General features: G+C 46.0%; 1 protein-coding gene across 1 annotated transcript in view; it reads left to right on the plus strand.

Annotated features, from left to right (window-relative positions):
* LOC121552274 (mannosyl-oligosaccharide 1,2-alpha-mannosidase IA-like) overlaps positions 1-20,457 on the plus strand; it is a 177,302-nt gene that overhangs the window by 149,494 nt on the left and 7,351 nt on the right. Inside the window, exons 6-9 of the mRNA XM_041865051.2 lie at positions 2,546-2,669; positions 2,989-3,082; positions 12,827-12,942; positions 16,661-16,880. Of these exons, the coding sequence (XP_041720985.2) occupies positions 2,546-2,669; positions 2,989-3,082; positions 12,827-12,942; positions 16,661-16,880 (554 nt within the window). The remainder of the gene's footprint in view (positions 1-2,545; positions 2,670-2,988; positions 3,083-12,826; positions 12,943-16,660; positions 16,881-20,457) is intronic.

Here is a 20,457-nt window from a genome sequence, read left to right on the forward strand (position 1 = left end):
CTTACACGTAGCTACAGTGCCTTGCAAAAGTATTCATCCCCCTTGGCGTTTTTCCCATTTTGTTGCATTACAACCTGTAATTTAAATGGATTTTTATTTGGATTTCATTTAATGGACATACACCCATTTGGACTATTTTGTGAAGTGAAATGAAAAAAATTACTTGTTTCAAAAAATTCTAAAAAATAAATAACGGAAAAGTGGTGCGTGCATATGTATTCACCCCCTTTGCTATGAAGCCCCTAAATAAGATATGGTGCAACCAATTACCTTCAGAAGTTGCATAATTAGTTAAATAAAGTCTACCTGTGTGCAATCTAAGTGTCACATGATCTGTCACATGATCTCAGTATATATACACCTGTTCTGAAAGGCCCCAAAGGTCTGCAACACCACTAAGCAAGGGGCACCACCAAGCAAGCGGCACCATGAAGACCAAGGAGCTCTCCAAACAGGTCAGGGACAAAGTTGTGGAGAAGTACAGATCAGGGTTGGGTTATAAAAAAATATCAGAAACTTAAACAGGTTCCACTTCACATATCACAGGCACCAGCAACACTTTACATTGAGACGATTAGTTTGGGGAAAGGGGATTAAGACGGATATCTTCAAGTTTTGCAGTATGTTTAGTAGTATGCTTTATTGGTAGAAAGAAAAAAATATCAGAAACTTTGAACATCCCATGGAGCACCATTTAAATCCATTATTAACAAATGGAAAGAATATGGCACCACAACAAACCTGCCAAGAGAGGGCTGCCCACCAAAACTCACGGACCAGGCAAGGAGGGCATTAATCAGAGAGGCAATAAAGAGATCAAAGATAACCCTGAAGGAGCTGCAAAGCTCCACAGCGGAGATTGGAGTATCTGTCTATAGGACCACTTTAAGCCATACACTCCACAGAGCTGTACTTTACAGAAGAGTGGCCAGAAAAAAGCCATTGCTTAATCTAGCAAATAAAGGATCATTTGTGAGAGGATGCAGTGATATTTTTAAAGTCTCACTGCTCTTTCAAAATGATAAAAATATAAAATAATAGAGGAGTAAAAAAATAAGCAAACATGTTTGGTGTTCGTCAAAAGGCATGTGGGAGACTCCCCAAACATATGGAAGAAGGTACTCTGGTCAGATGAGACTAAAATTGAGCTTTTTGGCCATCAAGGAAAACGGTATGTCTGGCGCAAACCCAACACCTCTCATCACCCCGAGAACAACATCCCCACAGCTTGATGCTGCCACCACCATGCTTCACTGTGGGGATGTTTTTCATCGGCAGGGACTGGGAAACTGGTCAGAATTGAAGGAATGATGGCGCTAAATACAGGGAAATTCTTGAGGGAAACCTGTTTCAGTCTTCCAGAGATTTGAGACTGGGACGGAGTTTCACCTTCCAGCAGGACAATGACCCTAAGCATATTGCTAAAGCAACACTCGAGTGGTTTAAGGGGAAACATTTAAATGTCTTGGAATGGCCTAGTCAAAGCCCAGACCTCAATCCAATTGAGAATCTGTGGTATGACTTAAAGATTGCTGTACACCAGCAGAACCCATCCAACTTGAAGGAGCTAGAGCAGTTTTGCCTTGAAGAATGGGCAAAAATCCTAGTGGGTAGATGTGCCAAGCTTATAGAGACATACCCCAAGAGACTTGCAGCTGTAATTGCTGCAAAAGGTGGCTCTACAAAGTATTGACTTTGGGGGGGGTGAATAGTTATGCATGCTCAAGCTTTCAGTTTTTTAGTCTTATTTCTTGTTTGTTTCACAAGAAAAAATATTTTGCATCTTCAAAGTGGTAGGCATGTTGTGTAAATCAAATGATACAAACCCCCAACCTCCAGGTTGTAAGGCAACAAAATAGGAAAAATGCCAAGGGGGGTGAATACTTTCGATAGGCACTGTATTAGTCCTATTAGTCGGCACTGACACGCCGGTCCGATCAGGGCGACTCAGGAGGTAATGTGACACAGGGAGCAGGGTAATAGAAAGAAGTCAGGGCAGCTCTGACCAGGGCCTGCTGTTTAGAAAGTCATCAGACACCTACAGACACACTGTGGACAGATAGTACAGGACATTATAAAGACACACACACACTGTCAATTTGGTATGATGTTAAACAAATGTGTATTGTAAGTTACATTCATAAGAGGAGGGGAAGGTTTGACCCTACGGTTCAGTGGTTGACTTGTGGAGGAGGGAGCTCTCTAGGGAATGTTCGTGTGGTGGGGTTTTGACTGAGTAAATGTGCAATGTTCTGTTTCTCTGCAGTGATGTTTGGAGTACCTGAGATTTCGTAGAGCTCTGTTTTGTGTTTTATATTTAACATTTTAATAATTTATCAGATGCTCTTATCTAGAGTGACTTACAGAAGCAATTAGAGTTAAGTGCCTTGCTCAAGGGCACATAATTTTTCACCTGTCGATGTCGGCGCTGGGATTCGACCAAGCAACATTTTCACTCTTAACCGCTAGGCTACCTGCCGCCCCTATGCTGTGACGGTATTGTTTGGAGGACCTGAGTTAACTGTGTTGTCTTCTGTGTCTACAGTGGCATCGGAAGGAACTGGCCATGGGCGTCTGGAGGCAGCAGCATCCTGGCAGAGTACGGCACCCTGCACCTGGAGTTCATGCACCTCTCCAAGCTGTCAGGGAATCCAGCCTTCGCAGAGAAGGTGAGAGCTAGGGAGCCACAGCACCGTCGTTTCCATTCCAGTGCATTAACACCAGTCTAAACTGAGCACTCAGCCAGCCTGATGATGGGGTTATTCATAGCCGCAACCTTCATTACTATTCTTGTTAACGCCTGTTCCGCAGGTATATGCCTTCTTTCCGCTATGATTCATCGGCGTCTCTCTCTTATACCTCCTTTAACTGCCGTCCCTGCAGTAAGGCCATTTAAAGTGCATTACTGTGGCGTGCTGCTGGAAGATGAGGAGGCAATGAGGTTGCAGGAAGAAAGTAGAAACTCATTTCTCTGGTTCCGTCTCCTAGGTCATGAACATCCGGAAGGTTCTTAATCGCCTTGATAAGCCTCAGGGACTGTACCCCAACTACCTGAACCCTAACAGCGGACAGTGGGGACAACGTAAGTCCCCCTATCTCTCATCTGACCCTTCTCTCTCTCTCTCTCTCTCTCTCTCTTCTCTCTCTCTCTCTCTCTCTCTCTCTCCTGTCTCATTCCTCTCTCCCTCTTACCATTCTCTCCCCTCTCTCTCCTTCTTCCATCTCATCCCTCTCTCCTCCCTCTACATCACTCTTTAACCATCTCACCTCTATCTTCCATATTGCCCATCCTTTTCTCTTTTCACCACTATCATCCCTCTCTCCCATCTCACCCTCTCACCCCATTCTATTTCCATTAGTGGTACATCAGTGGCTATCAACTGCAGTTTCACAGCCTGTAATTATCAAGCCATTTACAGCCGGGAGAGCCACGTCAGTCCAGTGGTACACATGACTTCTGATGGCGAGGGCTGTGCATTAGACAATTATGTAACTTCATGCTGCACAGTGACATCAGGGAGAAATAAGTGTCTGTGGCTAATGACAGTACTTAAAAATGACTGTGGCGTTCAGGTGTCTGAATTCTGCCAGTAAAGTAATTAGTCCTTCTCCATGGCTACAGTTCAGTCCTGATACCTCCACACAATACTACACTCTCACTCAAACTCAAACACCTACTCCTTAGACTTGATAAATGGGCTTCATGCCACTCAGGCACCCCAACAGTTCAGCACCCCTGTCCCTGACTGGTATGGAGCCACTGTGGCATTACCCAGCTCCAGCCAGGCCACCTCTTGACAAAATGAGCTTCAGCCCAAAGGATTGCCTGATCTAGGCCACAGTGAGGTGGCTGGGGAGTGGTGGTGGTGGCAGTGGAGGAACCCTGAAGTGTGTCCGTGGTCAGACAGCCCTGTGCCCAGAAGACAGCAGCTGCTGTGGATCCCCTCACTAATGAGTGTGTTTGTCTCTGAGCCGCACAAAAGGTCAATGAGATGCATAGTCCAGATCAGATTAGACCAGACCAGTCGTTACCTCAGCCATATGCTTCTGGCTGTAGCATCCTGAGGGACCCACTGCACCTCTCTCACACACACACACACACACACACACACACACACACACACACACACACACACACACACACACACACACACACTCATTTGAATGCATATTTTAGCCATGTTGTTTGTTTTGCTATTCTATGTGATACCACCTTCCCCCTCCCCAGCCCTGTAGATACACACACACACATATAAACACACACACACACACACACAGTCTTTGGTCCTGCCCCTGATCAGCTTGGCAAGCCTCTCCCCAGTCCCCATGACACAGCAGTCTAAACAGTCTGTTGTCTTTGTGTGTCTAATAACTCTGTCATGCTAATGATCTATGATCATCCCAGTGTGAGGTATGTGTGTTTGTGTCGTGTGTGAGTCGTGTGTGTGAGTCGTGTGTTTGTGTGACCCCCTATGATTGAATGCCCCCTCTACGCCCTCGCTGAAATGTCACGTCTGATGAATACGCGTACCAACCGTCTTTGTGTTTGTCTCTGCTGTTGTCCCGGGTGAGCAGGCAGCGAGGGGCCGTGTTCACCGCTAATGACTGGTCGCTGTATGTCCAGCCCCTCTCCTGCCTCTGGGTGGATCAGTAGAAGGGGAGGAAGAGGAGGACAGCCATCCTGCTTGTCTCTCATTCTCTCTGACAACTTGATTCATCCCATCTACTGCACTGCTCCCAGAGGGATTTTCTGCATGGATTTATCTGGTTGTAGTTTGCAACTCCGTAATATAGTGGACATCTGAGTCCTGTGTCTCTATGGATGACTCTACATGTTTGGGTCTTTGAAATGTAGTATTATTATTATAATTACATGTAGCTACTCTGATGGGAAGCCAGCCAGGTGAGGGAGAGAGTGGCTCTGTGATTTGCTGACTGCCTAAGGGAAGGTAGATGTTCTACGCCAGTAATGCCAAACCACGCTTTTCCAAGACAAACATTGCTAAAAGCACCTCTAAAAGTTTGTATTTTTCAACTTATTAATGTGGTCTACATTTGTCAGTGTTAGCTGGAAGAAGAATTTCCATGTAAAGAAAAACAACTCAAGTGACAAATATCCAGAGGGTATAGGAATGGTAATGTTGGATGTGATTTCAAAAATAGAAAGGTTCACACCAGGACCATTTGCCACCTGGGGATATTTTACTTGTACATTAGACAGGAACCACCTGAGGGTGATCTCATGGAAATGGTCTTGCCATTCTCAATGTCTCAGTGTTTCTCAGATGGCCTATCAAAGCTCTGGTGATGCTGTTGTTGTTATTGATGGGATGTTTGAATTTAATCAGTGCAGTACAGTGTCCCTCTGAGCAAAGTAGCTGCTTGACTGTCACGTCTTCCTATGTGCCAATGACATGGCCCACAGACATGACTCAAATCCTGTCACACCAATGACATGGCCCACAGACATGACTGACATCCTATCACACCAATGACATGGCCCACAGATATGACGGACATCCTATCACACTAATGACATGGCCCACAGATATACGGACATCCTATCACACCAATGACATGGCCCACAGTCATGATGGAGACAGTACAGGTGCATCAAAGCCAAGACTGAGAGACTAAAAAACAGCTTCTATTACCAGGCCATTAGACTGTTGAACAGCTTCTATTACCAGGCCATTAGACTGTTGAACAGCTTCTATTACCAGGCCATTAGACTGTTGAACAGCTTCTATTACCAGGCCATTAGACTGTTGAACAGCTTCTATTACCAGACCATTAGACTGTTGAACAGCTTCTATTACCAGACCATTAGACTGTTGAACAGCTTCTATTACCAGGCCATTAGACTGTTGAACAGCTTCTATTACCAGACCATCAGACTGTTGAACAGCTTCTATTACCAGGCCATTAGACTGTTGAACAGCTTCTATTACCAGACCATCAGACTGTTGAACAGCTTCTATTACCATCAGACTGTTGAACAGCTTCTATTACCAGACCATCAGACTGTTGAACAGCTTCTATTACCATCAGACTGTTGAACAGCTTCTATTACCAGGCCATTAGACTGTTGAACAGCTTCTATTACCAGACCATCAGACTGTTGAACAGCTTCTATTACCATCAGACTGTTGAACAGCTTCTATTACCAGACCATCAGACTGTTGAACAGCTTCTATTACCATCAGACTGTTGAACAGCTTCTATTACCATCAGACTGTTGAACAGCTTCTATTACCAGACCATTAGACTGTTGAACAGCTTCTATTAGACCATCAGACTGTTGAACAGCTTCTATTACAGACCATCAGACTGTTGAACAGCTTCTATTACCAGACCATCAGACTGTTGAACAGCTTCTATTACCATCAGACTGTTGAACAGCTTCTATTACCATCAGACTGTTGAACAGCTTCTATTACCAGACCATCAGACTGTTGAACAGCTTCTATTACCATCAGACTGTTGAACAGCTTCTATTACCATCAGACTGTTGAACAGCTTCTATTACCAGACCATCAGACTGTTGAACAGCTTCTATTACCATCAGACTGTTGAACAGCTTCTATTACCAGACCATCAGACTGTTGAACAGCTTCTATTACCATCAGACTGTTGAACAGCTTCTATTACCAGGCCATCAGACTGTTGAACAGCTTCAATTACCATCAGACTGTTGAACAGCTTCTATTACCAGGCCATCACACTGTTGAACAGCTTCTATTACCAGACCATCAGACTGTTGAACAGCTTATATTACCAGACCATCAGACTGTTGAACAGCTTCTATTACCATCAGACTGTTGAACAGCTTCTATTACCAGACCATTAGACTGTTGAACAGCTTCTATTACCATCAGACTGTTGAACAGCTTCTATTACCAGACCATCAGACTGTTGAACAGCTTCTATTACCAGACCATCAGACTGTTGAACAGCTTCTATTACCAGACCATCAGACTGTTGAACAGCTTCTATTACCATCAGACTGTTGAACAGCTTCTATTACCAGACCATCAGACTGTTGAACAGCTTCTATTACGCCATCAGACTGTTGAACAGCTTCTATTACCAGACCATCAGACTGTTGAACAGCTTCTATTACCATCAGACTGTTGAACAGCTTCTATTACCAGACCATCAGACTGTTGAACAGCTTCTATTACCATCAGACTGTTGAACAGCTTCTATGCCTTTAAACAGCTTGGAAAATTCCAAAAAATGATATCTTGGCTTTAGAAGCGTCTGATAGGCTAATTGACATAATTTGAGTCAGTTGGAGGTGTACCTGTGGATGTATTTCAAGGCCTACCTTCAAACTCAGTGCCTCTTTGCTTGAGGAAGGAAGGACAATTATGTGTATATATTGAAGCAACATCTCAAGACATCAGTCAGGAAGTTAAAGCTTGGTCGCAAATGGGTCTTCCAAATGGACAATGACCCCAAATATACTTCCAAAGTTGTGGCAAAATGGCTTAAGCACAACAAAGTCAAGGTATTGGAGTGGCAATCACAATGCCTTGACCTCAATCCTATAGAACATTTGTGGGCAGAACTGAAAAAAAGTGTGCGAGCAAGGAGGCCTACAAACCTGACTCAGTTACACCAGCTCTGTCAGGAGGAAGGGGCCAAAATTCACCCAACTTATTGTGGGATGCTTGTGGAAAGCTACCCGAAACGTTTGACCCAAGTTAAACAATTTAAAGGCAATGCTACCAAATACTAATTGAGTGTATGTAAACTTCTGACCCACTGGGAATGTGATGAAAGAAGTAAAAGTTGAAATAAATCATTCTCTCTACTATTATTCTGACATTTCACATTCTTAAAATAAGTGGTGATCCTAACTGACCCAAGACAGAGACTTTTTACTAGGATTAAATGTTATGAATTGTGAAAAACTGAGTTTAAATGTATTTGGCTAAGGTGTATGTAAACTTCTGACTTCAACTGTTTATTTTATTTTTTATTTAACCTTTATTTAACCAGGTAAGCCAGTTGAGAACAAGTTCTCATTTACAACTGCGACCTGGCCAAGATAAAGCAAAGCAGTGCGATAAAAAACAACAACACAGAGTTACATATGGGGTAAACAAAACATAAAGTCAAAAATACAACAGAAAATATATATACAGTGTGTGCAAATGTAGCAAGTTATGGAGGTAAGGCAATAAATAGGCCATAGTGCAAAATAATTACAATTTAGTATTAACACTGGAATGATAGATGTGCAAGAGATTATGTGCAAACAGAGATACTGGGGTGCAAATTAGCAAAATAAATAACAATATGGGAATGTGGTAGTTGGGTGGGCTAATTTCAGATGGGCTGTGTACAGGTGCAGTGATCGGTAAGGTGCTCTGACAACTGATGCTTAAAGTTAGTGAGGGAGCTAAGAGTCTCCAGCTTCAGAGATTTTTGCAGTTCGTTCTAGTCATTGGCAGCAGAGAACTGGAAGGAATGGCGGCCAAAGGAGGTGTTGGCTTTGGGGATGACCAGTGAGATATACCTGCTGGAGCGCAGACTACGGGTGGGTGTTGCTATGGTGACCAATGAGCTAAGATAAGGCGGGGATTTGCCTAGCAGTGATTTATAGATGACCTGGAGCCAGTGGGTTTGGCGACGAATATGTAGTGAGGGCCAGCCAACAAGAGCGTACAGGTCACAGAGGTGGGTAGTATATGGGGCTTTGGTGACAAAACGGATGGCACTGTGATAGACTACATCCAATTTGCTGAGTAGAGTGTTGGAGGCTATTTTGTAAATGACATTGCCGAAGTCAAGGATCGGTAGGATAGTCAGTTTAACGAGGGCATGTTTGGCAGCATGAGTGAAGGAGGCTTTGTTGCGAAATAGGAAGCCTATTCTAGATTTAACTTTGGATTGGAGATGCTTAATGTGAGTCTGGAAGGATAGTTTACAGTCTAACCAGACACCTAGGTATTTGTAGTTGTCCACATACTCTAGGTCAGACCCGCCGAGAGTAGTGATTCTAGTCGGGTGGGCGAGTGCCAGCAGCGTTCGATTGAAGAGCATGCATTTAGTTTTACTAGTGTTTAAGAGCAGTTGGAGGCTACGGAAGGAGTGTTGTTTGGCATTGAAGCTCGTTTGGAGGTTTGTAACACAGTGTCCAATGAAGGGCCAGATGTATATAAAATGGTGTCGTCTGCGTAGAGGTGGATCTGAGAGTCCCCAGCAGCAAGAGCGACATCATTGATATACACAGAGAAAAGAGTCGGCCCGAGAATTGAACCCTGTGGCACCCCTATAGAGACTGCCATAGGTCCAGACAACAGGCCCTCCGATTTGACACATTGAACTCTATCTGAGAAGTAGTTGGTGAACCAGGCGAGGCAGTCATTTGAGAAACCAAGGCTATTTAGTCTGCCAATAAGAATGCGGTGGGCATGGGCGGGCATGGGCAAGTTGCAGTGGAGGGTGCAGAGCTGGTGGCCGGGGTAGTGGTAGCCAGGTGGAAAGCATGGCCAGCCGTAGCAAAATGCTTGTTGAAATTCTCGATTATTGTAGATTTATCGGTGGTGATAGTGTTTTCTAGCCTCAGTGCAGTGGCAGCTGGGAGGAGGTGCTCTTATTCTCCATGGACTTTACAGTGTCCCAAAAGCTTTTTGGAGTTAGTGCTACAGGATGCACATTTCTGTTTGAAAAAGCTAGCCTTTGCTTTCCTAACTGCTTGTGTATATTGGTTCCTAACTTCCCTGAAAAGTTGCATATTGCGGGGGCTATTCGATGCTAATGCAGTACGCCACAGGATGTTTTTGTGCTGGTCAAGGGCAGTCAACCCTGAGGAGAACCAGGGACTATATCTGTTCTTAGTTCTGAATTTTTTGAATGGGGCATGCTTATTTAAGATTGAGAGGAAAGCACTTTTAAAGAACAACCAGGCATCCTCTACTGACGGAATGAGATCGATATCCATCCAGGATACCTGGGCCAGGTCAATTAGGAAGGCCTGCTCGCTAAAGTGTTTTAGGGAGCGTTTGACAGTGATGAGGGGTGGTCGTTTGACCGCGGACCCGTTACGGACGCAGGCAATAAGGCAGTGATCGCTGAGATCCTGGTTGAAGACAGCGGAGGTGTATTTAGAGGGTAAGTTAGTCAGGATGATATCTATGAGGGTGCCCATGTTTACGGATTTAGGGTTGTACCTGGTAGGTTCCTTGATAATTTGTGTGAGATTGAGGGCATCTAGTTTGGATTGTAGGATGGCCGGGGTGTTAAGCATATCCCAGTTTAGGTCACCAAGCAGTACGAACTCTGAGGATAGATGGGGGGGCAATCAATTCACATATGGTGTCCAGGGCACAGCTGGGGGCTGAGGGGGATCTGTAGCAAGCGGCAACATTGAGAGACTTATTTCTGGAAAGGTGGATTTTTAGAAGTAGGAGCTCAAACTGTTTGGGCACAGACCTGGATAGTATGATAGAGCTCTGCAGGCTATCTCTACAGTAGATTGCAACTCCACCCTCTTTGGCAGTTCTATCTAGACGGAAAATGTTGTAGTTGGGGAAGGAAATGTCTGAATTTTTGGTGGCCTTCCTAAGCCAGGATTCAGACACTGCTGGAACATCAGGGTTGGCAGAGTGTGCTAACGCAGTGAATAACTCAAACTTAGGAAGGAGGCTTCTGATGTTAACATGCAAAAAGCCAAGGCTTTTACGGTTACAGAAGTCAACAAATGATAGCGCCTGGGGAGTAGGAGTGATACTGGGGGCTGCAGGGCCTGGGTTAACCTCTACATCACCAGAGGAACAGAGGAGGACTAGAATAAGGATACGGCTAAAGAACTGGTCTTCTAGTGCATTGCGTACAGAGAATAAAAGGGGAAGATTTCTGGCCGTTGTAGAATAGATTCAGGGCATTATGTACAGACAAGGATATGGAAGGATATGAGTACAGTGGAGGTACACCTAAGCGTTGGGTAACAATGAAAGAGATAGCATCACTGGAGGCACCGATTGAGCCGGTCTCCGCGTGTAAGGGGGGTGGAACAAAGGAGCTATTTGAGGCAGTTTGAGAGGGACTTGGGGCTCTACAGTGAAATTGTATAATAAGAACTAACTGGAACAGCAATAGGCAATGCATATTGACATGGGAGAGAGGCATAAAGCAATCACAGGTGTTATTCGAGAGAGCTAAGACAACAACTGGTAATGGCGATGAAAGTTTGGGCTGAGGCTAAACAGATAAAACAGTACAGGGTACCGTGTAAAGGAACAGTCCAGCAGGCATCAGCTGTGCAGCTGAGTGATCATAAGGTCCAGTGAACAACAATGTGAGTCCGAGAGCAGTTCGAATTGGTGCTACAGCACAGGCGATCAGGAAGCACGCCTGTTGAATTGCGTGTGCTAGCGGGCCGGGGCTAGCAGATGGAACTTCGTGGTCGTCGCAACGGGAAGCCTGTTGAAACCACAGACGATTACGTCGGCAGACCAGTCGTGATGGATCGGCGGGGCTCCGTGTCGACACTAGGAGGTCCCGTCCGGTTGACAGAGAGGTAGATAACCGGGAGATGGGCCTGACTCAAGGCTAGCTCAAGGCTGATTAGCCAACCACAACATCCATTCGGTTGCAGCTAGCTAGTTGCGATGATCCGGTGTTAAAGGTGATTCAGTTATTCCGGCAGAAAATCAGACGTTCTGGGTGAAAACCGCTAACGGTGGCTAATAGCAAGTAGCTAGTTAGCTGGCTAGCTAGTTTCAACTGGAGATTCTAGATAAAAGGTAAGTAAATAGTAGAATCCGTTCCACTTGGCGGGGGGGGGGGGAAAATGTAATTGAGTGAGGCGGGTTGCAGGAAAGTATATTTAGTAGAAGGATGAAAAGTGTGATAGGGAAATATATACAACAAAAGACAAAAAAATAAAAAAACTGGCTATTTATACGGACACACAACAGAGTACACGACCGCACTGCTACGCCATCTTGGATTCTGTACATATGTATGAGGGGGCACGATAATCAATATGACAAACATAGTGGCTTGGCTTGGCTTGGCTGGGGCTTTCTCCCAGACCCTGGAGACTCATTCCTCAGAGAATGTAGTGGTGAAGTGGACAGGAGAGCACAACACCGTCACCGGGCCCAGCACAGAGCACAGCCCCTCACCGCACTGAATGTCACTATGTGCACAGTGACTCTGTCTTTTTACCATGCTGTGGTATTGCTGCTGCTCCCTGAACAGCTCAGTCGGTACACACACACACACACACACACACACACATTCTCTGTCATGTAAATGGCCAGACTAAATCAGTCACAGACAGATGTGCACACACACACATTCACATTCTCCCTCTTTTACACACGCTCACAGGTGTACACACACACACACACACAGACACACAGTGACAGGGGACATGCTGGGGGGAGCTGATAAACTCCTCAGAAAGCCAATCTCTCCCCTGCAAACATCTTCAATACATCAGCCATCAAAGGAGTCTAATCCCATTACTCTTGTAGCTTTGTTAGGTTTTGTTTGGAGATGAGTCCCCATTCCCGTCCCTGTCCCCTCGACCTGGCCTATGCCAGACACGTCCCTTTGTTGCTGAGGCTGAGCAGGTATTTAGGGGCCACCTTCCTGTGTAAACAGCCTCGGGTGGTGAGATTATGGCCGCCATCATTGGGCCATACATCATCCTGAGGTGAGGCACGCCACGGGGGGAGGAAGGAGGGAGTGAAGGGGAGGGGGGAGGAAGGGGGAGGGATGCTAACGGGATGAGAGCAGGTAAATTAGCCAGACTCCAGCGTGATCCTCTAATCTGTTGTGTTGTGTTGTGTCTGTCCTGTAGATCATGTGTCAGTGGGCGGCCTGGGAGACAGCTTCTATGAGTACCTCCTCAAGGCCTGGCTGATGTCGGACAAGACAGATGAGGAGGGCAAGAAGCTCTACTACAACGCTCTGCAGGTAAACCCCTCCAGACACCTAGCCTACACACCTCTTTCATATCCTCTCCTCTGCTCCTTTCACCCTCCTTTCTACTCCCCCTCTGCTCCCACTCCTCTCCTCTGCTCCTTTCACCCTCCTTTCTACTCCCCCTCTGCTCCCACTCCTCTCCTCTGCTCCTTTCACCCTCCTTTCTACTCCCCCTCTGCTACTCCTCTTCTGCTCCTTTCACCCTCCTTCTACTCCCCTCTGTATCCTCTCCTCTGCTCCTTTCACCCTCCTTTCTACTCCCCCTCTGCTCCCACTCCTCTCCTCTGCTCTTGTCTTCTCTCCTCAGCTTTTCTCCTGTCTTACTGAAATGAATGGCTACAATACCAGCACTATCTGAAGCACTGACTATACCTTGTCAAGAGGCTCTTTCAACCTCGATTGAAAGCTTTTGTCTGTGTGTCAACAACAGTTACATTTCTTCAAATACTGTGAACAGTCAGAGTCGGAAATCAATAACAGTATGGGTTGGAGTCTGAATGTAAAGCATGCTACGCCAGGTAGGAGTTGTCTATTTCTGAGTGTGGAGAACAAACCGCACTCCACAGGATATAGTTAAAGTAGGGTTGAAGGCGGTCAGTGGATGTGGGGGGCAGCCGGACTCAGAGCTCTGTCTGGTGAGATGGGCTCTGACTGCTGCTAGCCCAATTCTCTGTTTCATTAGAGCCAAGCAGCCTGTCCTGTGGGAGATAAACATATTTCTGTCTGTACAGTCGTGGTCAAAAGTTTTGAGAATGACACAAGTATTGGTCTTCACAAAGTTCGCTGCTTCAGTGTTATGAGATACTTTTGTCAGATGTTACTATGGAATACTGAAGTATAATTACAAGCACCCTTCTTTTTCAAGACCTCTGCAATCCGCCCTGGCATGCTGTCAACATCCTGACTGATGGCAGCCCATTCTTGCATAATCAATGCTTGGAGTTTGTCAGAATTTGTGGGTTTTTGTTTGTCCACCCGCCTCTTGAGTATTGACCACAAGGTCTGGGGAGTTTCCTGGCCATGGACCCAACATTTCAACGTTTTTTTCCCGAGCCACTTAGTTATCACTTTTGCCTTATGGCAAGGTGCTCCATCATGCTGGAAAAGGCATTGGTCGTCACCAAGCTGTTCTTGGATGGTTGGGAGAAGTTGCTCTCGGAGGATGTGTTGGTACCATTCTTTATTCATGGCTGTGTTCTTAGGCAGAATTGTGAGTGAGCCCACTCCCTTGGCTGAGAAGCAACCCCACACATGAATGGTCTCAGGATGCTTTACTGTTGGCATGACACAGGACTGATGATAGAGCTCACCTTGTCTTCTCCGGACAAGGTGTTTTCCGGATGCCCCAAACAATCGGAAAGGGGATTCATCCGAGAAAATGACTTTACCCCAGTCCTCAGCAGTCCAATTCCTGTACCTTTTGCAGAATATCAGTCTGTCCCTGATGTTTTTCCTGGAGAGAAGTGGCTTCCTTGCTGCCCTTCTTGACACCAGGCCATCCTCCAAAAGTCTTCGCCACACTGTGCGTGCAGATGCACTCACACCTGCCTGCTGCCATTCCTGAGCAAGCTCTGCACTGGTGGTCCTGCAGTTGAATCAACTCTAGGAGACGGTCCTGGCGCTTGCTGGACTTTCTTGGGCACCCTGACACCTTCTTCACAACAATTGAACCTCTCTCCTTGAAGTTGTTGATGATCCGATAAATGGTTGATTTAGGTGCAATCTTACTAGCAGCAATATCCTTGCCTGTGAAGCCCTTTTTGTGCAAAGCAATGATGACGGCACGTGTTTCCTTGCAGGTAACCATGGTTAACAGAGGAAGAACAATGATTTCAAGCACCACCCTCCTTTTAAACCTTTCAGTCTGTTATTCTAACTCAATCAGCATGACAGAGTGATCTCCAGCCTTGTCCTCGTCAACACTCTCTCCTGTGTTAACGAGAGAATCACTGACATGATGGCAGCTGGTCCTTTTGTGGCAGGGCTGAAATGCAGTGGAAATGTTTTTGGGGGATTAAGTTCATTTTCATGGCAAAGAGGGACTTTGCAATTAATTGCAATTCATCTGATCACTCTTCATGACAATCTGGAATATATGCAAATTGCCATCATCAAAACTGAGGCAGCAGACTTTGTGAAAATTAGTATTTGTGTCATTCTCAAAACTTTTGACCAAGACTGTACAGAGGTCCACAAGGACCCAGACTGCTCCAGGATATTACTCTCTCTCCTCGAGTCCCCTCCCAGCCAGCCTCGTTTCCCCACCACACCTGCCCGCCTGCCATCCACCTGGGCGAGACACCACAAGCAGGTCACCCACAGCGAGAGGGTCCCCATGGCCACGCCATGCCATCCTCTATTTCGGTCAAGCAGCCTGAGAGGCAGGCGGTTAGGAACAGACTGTTCTCTTATTAATGGCTCCTTGGCATCCTCGCCTCAGTGCTGGCCCGGCCTACATTCTCTCTCTCTCTCCCTCTCCCTCTTTTTTCCTCTTTTCCTCTCTCTCTCTCTCTCTCTTCTCTCTCTCTCTCTCTCTCTCTCTCTCTCTCTCCCTAAATCAACTCTCTCTCTCTCTGTCTCATGAGAAGCTGAACAAGATGCGCTGCTGTCTGCCTCTGTCTATCTGCTCCAGGTCTATTTGTCTGTCAGGCTTTAGATCCCCCCCTGGATGGAGGTTAGGGAGAACATATGGCCACAGGGACTCACAGAAGGTAGCTATAAAATATATATGGTTCATATATATGCTTTATCTGTTCCTGAAGCACTAGTAGTCAGAGGCAGAGATTGAAGGAAATGGTCTCAGCAGGAACAGGCTGGGCTGTTGCTAAACAGGACATAGGCTGCCTTTAAAGAGACCAAAGGAAATGAAATAACCAGCTTAGGGGAATATTAATCAGCTGGTTTTCTGAGGCGGAACGCGGCGTATAAAGCCCAGCCGCCTATACACGGACCCATTTACATGATGTGTTACACTCTACAAAAGCACCGATCTGAATGATCTTTTGAAAATGTCATTACTTTCAGGAGATTTGCCATATTTCGTTTTCTTAGGTCTTCCCCATGCAGGAGAAAAGCAGACCCAATGAATATGAAAAGAAATGTGCCAAGTGAAGCGATGAACAATGAGGCGTATCAGAGAATGCACCTGGAATAGTGTAGCGTTTCAACATGCCGTCGACTTGTCTTTGCTGCGGTTATTTATTCCCTATGTTAAAAGGCAGGTTTATATCTCTCTCTACATCAGTAATGGCCCTATATTTCTGTAATAACTGTGTTTTGTCTGTCAGTCATGTGATGGTACTGTATTGGACACCTGCTGTGTGGCTAGCGGCGGAGAGACGGGCCGCCCGTTGTTCTGAATGATTTGTTGTCCTCCTGGTGTCATGTCTCGCTGTGGATGGGACACGCCTGTCATTCCAGAATGTCTCTGGGTAAAGTGGCCCTCGTGTATGTGTAAATTTCAGGGATAAATAGGAGCAGCGTTCTTTGTGTCCACGCTGCCCCAGAAAATAGATAACACTGGCTGGCCACCAGCTGGGACCCCTAGTTTTCCTACAACAGCAGCTTCATCAAGCTTAACAATGCTATTTGGGCAGTAGTTATTCATGTTCCGGAAGGGTCCACCCCATTTGCATGGGAATGGCCCTTGTCTGGGACTAGGGTTGGATAGAGTGCTCATCTGTCTTCCGTTCTTGTCATTGTCCTCCAGGCCATTGAGACCAGTTTGATAAGGAAGTCCAGCGGCGGCCTGATGTACATCGCCGAGTGGAAGGGCGGGCTGCTGGAGCACAAGATGGGTCACCTGACGTGCTTTGCCGGGGGCATGATCGCCCTGGGGGCGGACGGAGCGCCCGAAGACAAGACGGGTCACCAGATGGAGCAGGCCGCAGAGATTGCCCGAACCTGCCATGAGTCCTACGCCCGCACCAGTGAGTCTGACTGACTGACTGACTGACCCCGACGTCTGGGGCACATCAGTCCCCCTGTCTCCCTCTACAGCAGTGGTAGGCAACGGGGCTGCAGTGTGTACAGGCTTTTGTTTCTATTCCGCTTGAACATACCTGATTCAACTAATCCAGCTAATCTTCAGATTAGACCGTGATTGGTTGAATCAGCTGAGTTAATGCTGGTCTGGAACAAAAGCCTGAACACACTGCAGCCCTTCAGAACCAGAGTTCGGAAAGTATTTAGGCCCCTTGACTTTTTCCACATTTTGTTACGTTACATCCTTATTCTAAAATTGATTAAAATATTGTTTTTCCTCATCAATCTACACACAATACCCCATAATAACAAAAATAAAAACAGATATATTGCATTTACATAAGTATTCAGACCCTTTGCTATGAGACTCGAAATTGAGTTCCGATCCATCCTGTTTCCATTTATCATCTTTCAGATGTTTCTACAACTTGATTGGAGTCCACCTGTGGTAAATTCAATTGATTGGACATGATTTGGAAAGGCACACACCTGTCTATATAAGGTCCCACAGTTGACAGTGCATGTCAGAGCAAACACCAAGCCATGAGGTCGAAGGAATTGTCCGTAGAGCTCCGAGACAGGATTCTGTCGAGGCACAGATCTGGGGAAGGGTACCAAAATATTTCTGCAGCATTGATTGTCCCCAAGAGTGGCCTCCATCATTCTTAAATGGAAGAAGTTTGGAACCACCAAGACTCTTCCTAGAGCTGGACGCCTGGCCAAACTGAGCAATCAGGGGGGAAGGGCCTTGGTCAGGGAGGTGACCAAGAACCCGATGGTAACTCTGACAGAGCTCCAGAGTTCCTCTGTGGAGATGGGAGAGCCTTCCAGAAGGACAACAATCTCTGCAGCACTCCCCCAATCAGGCCTTTTATGGTAGAGTGGCCAAACGGAAGCCACTCCTCAGTAAAAGGCACAGGACAGCCCGCTTGGAGTTTGCCAAAAGGCACCTAAAGGACTCTCAGATCATGAGAAACAAGGTTCTCTAGGCTGATGAAACCAAGATTGAACTCTTTGGCCTGAATGCCAAGCGTCACGTCTGGAAGAAACTTGGAACCATCCCTACGGTGAAGCATGGTGGTGGCAGCATCATGTTGCGGGGATGTTTTTCAGCAGCAGGGACTGGGAGACTAGTCAGGATCAAGGGAAGGATGAACAGAGAGTACAGAGAGATCCTTGATGAAAACCTGCTCCAGAGCTCTCAGGACCTCAGACTGGGGTGAAGGTTCACCTTCCAACAGGACAACGACCCTAAGTACACAGCCAAGACAACGCAGGAGTGGCTTTGGGACAAGTCTCTGAAAGTCCTGGAGTGGCCCAGCCAGAGCCCGGACTAGATCCCGATCGAACATCTCTGGAGAGACCTGAAAATAGCTGTGCAGCGATGCTCCCCATCCAACCTGACAGAGCTTGAGAGGATCTGCAGAGAAGAATGGGAGAAACTCCCCAAATACAGGTGTGCCAAGCTAGTAGCGTCATACCCAAGAAGATCTGAGGCTGTAATCGCTGCCAAAGGTGCTTCAACAAAGTACTGATATTTCAGTTTTTAAAAACAATTATACAAACCTGTTTTTCCTTTGTCATTATGGGGTATTGTGTGTAGATTGACGAGGGAAAAAAACAATTGAATCCATTTCAGAATAAGGCTGTAACGTAACAAAACTTTGAAAAAGTCAAGTGGTCTGAATACTTTCCGAATGCACTGTATACACACACTCCTCTTCAGAGCAAGCCGTTGAGCCTGGTTTCTCTCTGAGCCCAGAGGGACTGCTGGGTAGACAGAGCATAGTGCCAGCAAGGTTAGTCTGAGTCAGATGGTCTCTCCTCTCACTTCCTCTGGTCCGGATTGACCATCAGGAAACCTATTAGGGCTGGGAATTGGCATAGACCTCACAATTCAATATTATCCCGGTACTTAGGTACCAATACTATATGTATTGCAATTCGATACTGTGATTTTATTGTGATTCGATGTTCCAAACATAATGCTCACCATATGTCTGCTGCAGTGAGACATGAGAAAATGAGTTTTGATCAGTCATGGAAATAAAAGTGCTGAAAACAAATTAGCTCCTTATTTCAAAAGAAGATGGAGAACAAGCTATGAAGGAAAAATACTGGAGCATTGGTGCAGGTACAGCCAACTAGTACAAAAATAATATTGCAATATTGTCAAAATGATACGATATATCGTAAAAAATTATATGCCGATATGTAACTATCCATTTCTTTCCCCCATCACTACAATCTATCTATCCATCTACAGTGAGGGAAAAAAGTATTTGATCCCCTGCTGATTTTGTACGTTTGCCCACTGACAAAGACATGATCAGTCTATAATTTTAATGGTAGGTTTATTTGAACAGTGAGAGACAGAATAACAACAAAAAATCCAGAAAAACGCATGTCAACAATGTTATAAATTGATTTGCATTTTAATAAGGGAAATAAGTATTTAACCCCTCTGCAAAACATGACTTAGTACTTGGTGGCAAAACCCTTGTTGGCAATCACAGAGGTCAGACGTTTCTTGTAGTTGGCCACCAGGTTTGCACACATCTCAGGAGGGATTTTGTCCCACTCCTCTTTGCAGATCTTCTCCAAGTCATTAAGGTTTCGGGGCTGATGTTTGGCAACTGGAAACTTCAGCTCCCTCCACAGATTTTCTATGGGATTAAAGGTCTGGAGACTGGCTAGGCCACTCCAGGACCTTAATGTGCTTCTTCTTGAGCCACTCCTTTGTTGCCTTGGCCGTGTGTTTTGGGTCATTGTCATGCTGGAATACCCATCCACGACCCATTTTCAGTGCCCTGGCTGAGGGAAGGATGTTCTCACCCAAGATTTGACGGTACATGGCCCCGTCCATCGTCCCTTTGATGCGGTGAAGTTGTCCTGTCCCCTTAGCAGAAAAACACCCCCAAAGCATAATGTTTCCACCTCCATGTTTGACTGTGGGGATGGTGTTCTTGGGGTCATAGGCAGCATTCCTCCTCCTCCAAACACGGCGAGTTGAGTTGATACCACAGAGCTCGATTTTGGTCTGATCTGACCACAACACTTTCACACAGTTCTCCTCTGAATCATTCAGATGTTCATTGGCGAACTTCAGACGGCCCTGTATATGTGATTTCTTGAGCAGGGGGACCTTGCGGGCGCTGCAGGATTTCAGTCCTTCACGGCGTAATGTGTTACCAATTGTTTTCTTGGTGACTATGGTCCCAGCTGCCTTGAGATCATTAACAAGATCCTCCTGTGTAGTTCTGGGCTGATTCCTCACCGTTCTCATGATCATTGCAACTCCACGAGGTGAGATCTTGCATGGAGCCCCAGGCCGAGGGAGATTGACAGTTATTTTGTGTTTCTTCCATTTGCGAATAATCGCACCAACTGTTGTCATCTTCTCACCAAGCTGCTTGTCGATGGTCTTGTAGCCCATTCCAGCCTTGTGTAGGTCTACAATCTTGTTCCTGACATCCTTGGAGAGCTCTTTGGTCTTGGCCATGGTGGAGAGTTTGGAATCTG

This window comes from Coregonus clupeaformis, chromosome 36 (genome assembly GCF_020615455.1).
Source record: "Coregonus clupeaformis isolate EN_2021a chromosome 36, ASM2061545v1, whole genome shotgun sequence".
NCBI lineage: Eukaryota > Metazoa > Chordata > Actinopteri > Salmoniformes > Salmonidae > Coregonus > Coregonus clupeaformis.